This window comes from Myotis davidii, unplaced genomic scaffold (genome assembly GCF_000327345.1).
Source record: "Myotis davidii unplaced genomic scaffold, ASM32734v1 scaffold132, whole genome shotgun sequence".
NCBI lineage: Eukaryota > Metazoa > Chordata > Mammalia > Chiroptera > Vespertilionidae > Myotis > Myotis davidii.
In genome coordinates this window covers 3,963,988-3,969,543 of record NW_006285258.1, presented here as the reverse complement: position 1 = coordinate 3,969,543, position 5,556 = coordinate 3,963,988, and the positions used below count along the sequence as shown (strand labels likewise).

Below are 5,556 nucleotides of genomic sequence, written 5' to 3'. Positions count from 1 at the left end.
AGGGGTGTGGTAGATTCAGGAAGAGACTGGACAAAAATCATGCACCTATGGATGAGGACAGTGGGTGGGGAGTGAGGGCGGAGGGTGGGGTGGGAACTGGGTGGAGGGGAGTTATGGTGGGAAAAAAGAGTAACTAATGTAATAATCTGAACAATAAAGATTTAATTTAAAAAAAAAGAAAATAATAAAAATCTTAGCATATTGTTAGTTTCCGCTACAATATTCTCTTACATTTTTTCTGAGCATACTATACTTTTCTAACATTCCCAGGTCCTGCTGTTTGTTCTACGAATTCTATTTTCTTAGGTATAAGTTCTGTTTTTTTTGTTTTGTTTTGTTTTGAGTTTGGTGCCTTTTTTCGTGGGACTGGCTTTCTATAAACATGTGATGATTCTTGGTTGAATGCTTACCTTTCAGATGTCCTGAATGAGCTGTTTTGCTGTTGGTTTAAAGGAGTTGGGAATGGAATGGGAAGAAATGAGCTGCAGGGTAGAAAGATCTAAAACCTGGTACTCTGACCTTGGCCAGGTGGCTCAATTGGTTGAAGCATTCTTCCATACACCAAAAGGTTGGAGATTTGATTCCCAATCAGGGCACATACCTAGGTCATGGGTTTGATCCCCAACAGGAGTGCCTTTGGGAGGCAACTGATCGATGTTTCTCTCTCACATCAATGTTTCTCTCTTTCTTTCTCTACCAAATCAATAAACATATCCGCAAGTGAGGATAAAAAACATTAAATTAAAAAATACAAAAGCTGGTCCTCTGAGCATGTGGGCTCCCACTCCGCGCCGCCTTGGTGTGGCTGGCCACCCAGAGCACTGCCCTCCTTCCAGGCCCTTCTTCCTGTTGCTCTGACCCAGCCCAGTATTGGGGTTGGGGAAGGGAGAGGAGGAGAAATGAAGAGGGTGACCCCACCTGGATCCTGCTGTTCTAGAACCCCAACTAGTTTTCCTGGTGGGATGGCCCAGGCTTACTTCTCCTGCAACATCACCACCTTCTTCTGTGGGACAGTTCTGATATTGCTCCCGCTGTGGCTGTCACCTCTGGCAGTTCTGAACGGAGGCTCCCCTCCTCGATCTTCTACTGTCTTTCAGGATTTCTCATGGCTTCTGGCCCACCAATCACACTTTTCTAAGCCCAGTTATAATTTCTTCTTGTATAGTTGTTGTTTACCATCTTTTCTACCATTTCTAGGGTTGGAAGCAGCAAAAGGAAGCTGATGGGTTTGCTGAGTCTGCCTACTTGAGCTGGAAACAACATTATTTTTCACACAGAAGTTAATAAATTACTTCTCGCTCCCTACATTTCCTGTGGGTTTTTTTTTTTTCATTTGAAAAATATTAAGTATCAAAAAAAGAGAGAGAGAGAGAGAGAGAAAACCCCTCAATGACTCATGTTGACATACCTGACGCTGTGGTTTTGCTCTGGGATCTGTTTGCAATAGGTGTTTCCAGCAGCTTTGCCATTGTAGCAAGTTTGCTAGCAGCATTCATAATCTTTTTCTCAGCTCTGTGGGAATTCCAGAACATTAAATTAATATAGTTTAAGGGGAAAAATGAGTTTCCTTCACTCCAGGACTTCTGTTTTCCTATTAGCTCTGCCAACATTAGGGTAGCACAGCCTTTGAGCCTCTCTTAACCCCAAGGGCAGATCACGTAGAAACAGTTAATAGCGTGATTAAGCAAAATGCTTAAAAAACAACATGCGTCATGGTACTCTAAGGACACGATGCTTGTTTAAGCTTACCCCTCCTGTTTCCCATTATCCTGCAAGATCTGTTGGAGGCAGGTCAAGTAGTACGTGCGCATCTTACGGATGGTTTCTTGACGTTCTCGCAACACCTCTGCCTTGACCATTTCCGCAGCTCTCTCCTTACTCTCCCGAATGTACCGCAGCATGTCACCTGCGGGCAAGCGGGTGGGGTGAGGGGGTGGGGTCCAGAGAAATCCCCACAGAGGCACGTTTGTTACCAGCTCTTTAAAAACAAGAGAAGCAGACTTCAGACCAATTCTCTAAGAGATGAACTGATTACAGGTATAATTTAGACACTGCAGTTTTCCACAGTCATTAAAAGGGAATATTTCCGATCACTATTTTGGTAGACTCAAAGGCAAAGGAATCTAAAAGTCTTCCCAGAATGGTAACAGCCACATATGGTAAGGACACAGAGCACATTCCCCAGGGAGATTCTGTCCTCTTCTAAAACACTGAGATAAGAAAAAGACCATAAACACAGGGTGGGGCAAAAGTAGGTTTACAGTTGTATGTGAAACTTTATCCTTGTGTCATTATTTCTGAATTATTGTATCCATATGAACAACTGTAAGCCTACTTTTGCCCCACCCTATATGCATTTTACTTGTCTATTAGGTTTGATTAAAAGAGCAAAAGAGAAATATACAGGAAAGGGGAGCCAGAAAGGAGGAGATAGCAGACACAGAAGGAGGCAAAAGGAGCTGAAGAGATGCAGAGTCTTCTGTTTCCTTGTGCTCTGAAAATCCGTGTTTCATCATGTATTCAATCCTTTCAGCACCAGTGAGCATCCAACAACATGGAACCTCACCATCACGAGAGAGGTGCACAGTGCTACTGCAGGGAAAGGAATGGGACTCACGTTGCCTTCTGAATTCACATTTAAAATAGTCCACAAGCTTTTGAAATCTCTTTTTATCTGTAACTCGACATGCTTTGATTGGGAGTACCTTTAGCTAAGGTGGACTTTTGTTACCAAGCCCAGGCCTGCATTCTCCATCTAGAATATCAACACCCCCGTTATATTAAGGATTCCAATTCACAGAGGACAGTAAGCTTGTCCTGAAAATCACATGTTCTCTGCAAAAATACTGATAGACTACTTTTCACTATCTGAAGTGGAAAAAATGAAAACAAAGTACATGTCAACACAACATTTCCAACCAACTTCTAAAATGTAAACACACACACACACACAAGTTATATTAGGGTGAGAAAAAATACTAAAAATTTCACTTCCCAATTAATATGATTGGTAACAAAAATCGCCTTGTTTGTAGTAATAGAGCCTCTATTAATATAAGCGGCAACTGAGAAGCAAATCCTCTTAAAAACTGATACTAGATGGGCTTTTCAAACATCTACACATGATTCTCATGATCTACCAATTATATTCGGAACTTGAAATCTGCTCCACTCCTTTGTTAAAAATGAAAGCAATATTAGGACGTAAGTATACATTTCTTCTCTATAAGTGTTGGTTATTGTTGTGGGACACACACATTCTATGCAATATTTATTGTAATTAAAAACCAGGAGGTATCCGTGCTACTAGGAAAACATAACTGAAGACATGCTCTACGGGGTGTGCTGCACCACCTAGGACTGTAAAGGGCTTGGCAAACAAATACATCTACAACTTAGTCCATTGTCAAAATAATGAGAAACCAGAGAATGACTCCTGACTAGATCCATTGTCCCTGGTCCTTAAAAGTTGATGGTAGTAAAAATAGTTTTTAACACTCAGGTGACAGTTTCGTTGCTACCAGTTAAGTTATAAGATTGTAACATTTTTAGTTTAATATCAGTGTCCAAAAAAGAAACAGAATAATCAACAATATAAAACAACTCTATCCTCTATGTCACTTTCAAAAGAAATTATTTGGGCAAAAGGATCCATTACTGTTTAATTAAGAAAGGTATTGACCTAACCAGTTTGGCTCAGTGGATAGAGCGTCAGCCTGCGGACTCAAGGGTCCCAGGTTCGATTCCGGTCAAGGGCATGTACCTTGGCTGCAGGCACATCCCCAGTGGGGAGTGTGCAGGAGGCAGCTGATCAATGTTTCTCTCTCATCAATGTTTCTAACTCTCTATCCCTCTCCCTTCCTCTCTGTAAAAAATCAATAAAATATTTTTTTTTAAAAAAAAAAAGAAGAAAGGTATCCATGTTCTCTTATGCAAGCTGGTAAGAGTCTAGGACAAAGTAGCTTGAAAAATTCCCAAAAATTACTTTTGTCAGTAACAAAAAGGCCCAAACCACTTGAAAATCGTAGGACTTTCTCTAGGGACTTACGCTTGATTTTTTTCACTGCTTTAATGTACTGCTCACGAAGCTCTTCCAAGGCCCCCTGACTGCACGGCAGGCAAGCATGTTCAATGGCCCCTTCTGACAATGACCTAAACAGAAACAGCACAGGTTGTAAGTGGAAAACTTCTATCTATAAATTCCAATAAGATAAACTGAAACGTGCTTAAAAGTTCACACAGGAGAATCTATATTATATAGTTAAAATAGGAGCAAAATGAAAACAATTGAAATGTTATGGTTACTTATGTAAGTCGTGGTAAATCCACATGGTGAAAATCAATGCAGCGTATTATAGAGTATATAATGAGGTGGGGAAATGTTAATAAAGATTACAAAATAGCTTTTACAGTATTCTCAATTTTTAAAACATGTGCACATGGTATGTGTATATGAAAGGGCCTAAATGATATAAAACAAGAGGTTAAAAGAGGGTATCCTAGGGATAGGATTTTGGAAGATTTTCCTCTTTTTTATACTTTGTGCCACAGTTATGCACCACTTAGTGATCAGGGCATGTCCTGGAAAATGTGTCATTAGGCAATGTTATCATTGTGCAAGCATCACAGAGTGCCCTTCCACAAACCTAGATGGCATAGCCTTCTATACACCTAGCCTATATGGTGTAGCCTATTGTTCCTAGACTACAAACCTGTATACCTGTCACTGTACGAAACAGCATGAGATTAAATCAAGCACAAGAAATAATGATGCAATGAAGAAACATAATAAATGTAAACCAGTAACATAGTTATTACCATTACCAAGTATTATGCACTGTACATAATTGTATGTATTATGTTTATATGACTCAGCAGGTTTGTTTACACCAGCATCTCCACAAACACGTGAATAAAGTGTTGCATTTCAACAGCTATGAGGTCACTAGGAAGAGGAATTTTTCAGCTCCATTATAATGTAACTAGAGGCCCGGTGCACAAAATTCGTGCACGGGCGGGGGGAGGTCCCCCTCAGCCCAGCCTGCACCCTCTCCAATCCTGGACCCCTCAGGGGATGTCTGACTGCCGGTTTAGGCCCGATCCCCAGCAGTCAGACATCCCTATCACAATCTGGTACTGCTGGCTCCTAACTGCTCACCTGCCTACCTACCTGATTGCCCCTTACTGCCCCCCCTGGCAGCCTGATCACCCCTAATCGCCTCTGCCTGCTGGCCTGATCGCCCCTAACTGCTTCCCCTGCTGGCCTGGTCACCCCAAATGCCCACCCCCCACCAGCCTGGACACCCCTAACTACCCCTCCACTACCGGCCTGGTCGCTCCTTACTACCCCCCTCCAGCTTGGTTGCCACACACAGCCTCCTGTTCAGTCATTCGGTCATCCCTCATTAAACCCCCTGCCGGCCTTGTAGCCCCACGCAGCCTGCTGTTCTGTTCGGTCGTTACTGTTACTGTGAGGGCATCTTGGACAATTTGCATATTCCTCTATTATCAGTATAGACTAGAGGCCTGGTGCACAAAAATTTGTGCACTTGGGAG

At 42.1% G+C, this 5,556-nt stretch overlaps 1 protein-coding gene across 1 annotated transcript in view; it reads right to left on the bottom strand.

The window, feature by feature from the left end:
* Window positions 1-5,556, bottom strand: part of CEP152 (centrosomal protein 152kDa) — a 107,267-nt gene that overhangs the window by 4,621 nt on the left and 97,090 nt on the right. The window contains exons 23-25 of the mRNA XM_015558951.1: window positions 4,049-4,152; window positions 1,750-1,906; window positions 1,409-1,512 (exon numbers count right to left, since the gene is read on the bottom strand). Of these exons, the coding sequence (XP_015414437.1) occupies window positions 1,409-1,512; window positions 1,750-1,906; window positions 4,049-4,152 (365 nt within the window). The remainder of the gene's footprint in view (window positions 1-1,408; window positions 1,513-1,749; window positions 1,907-4,048; window positions 4,153-5,556) is intronic.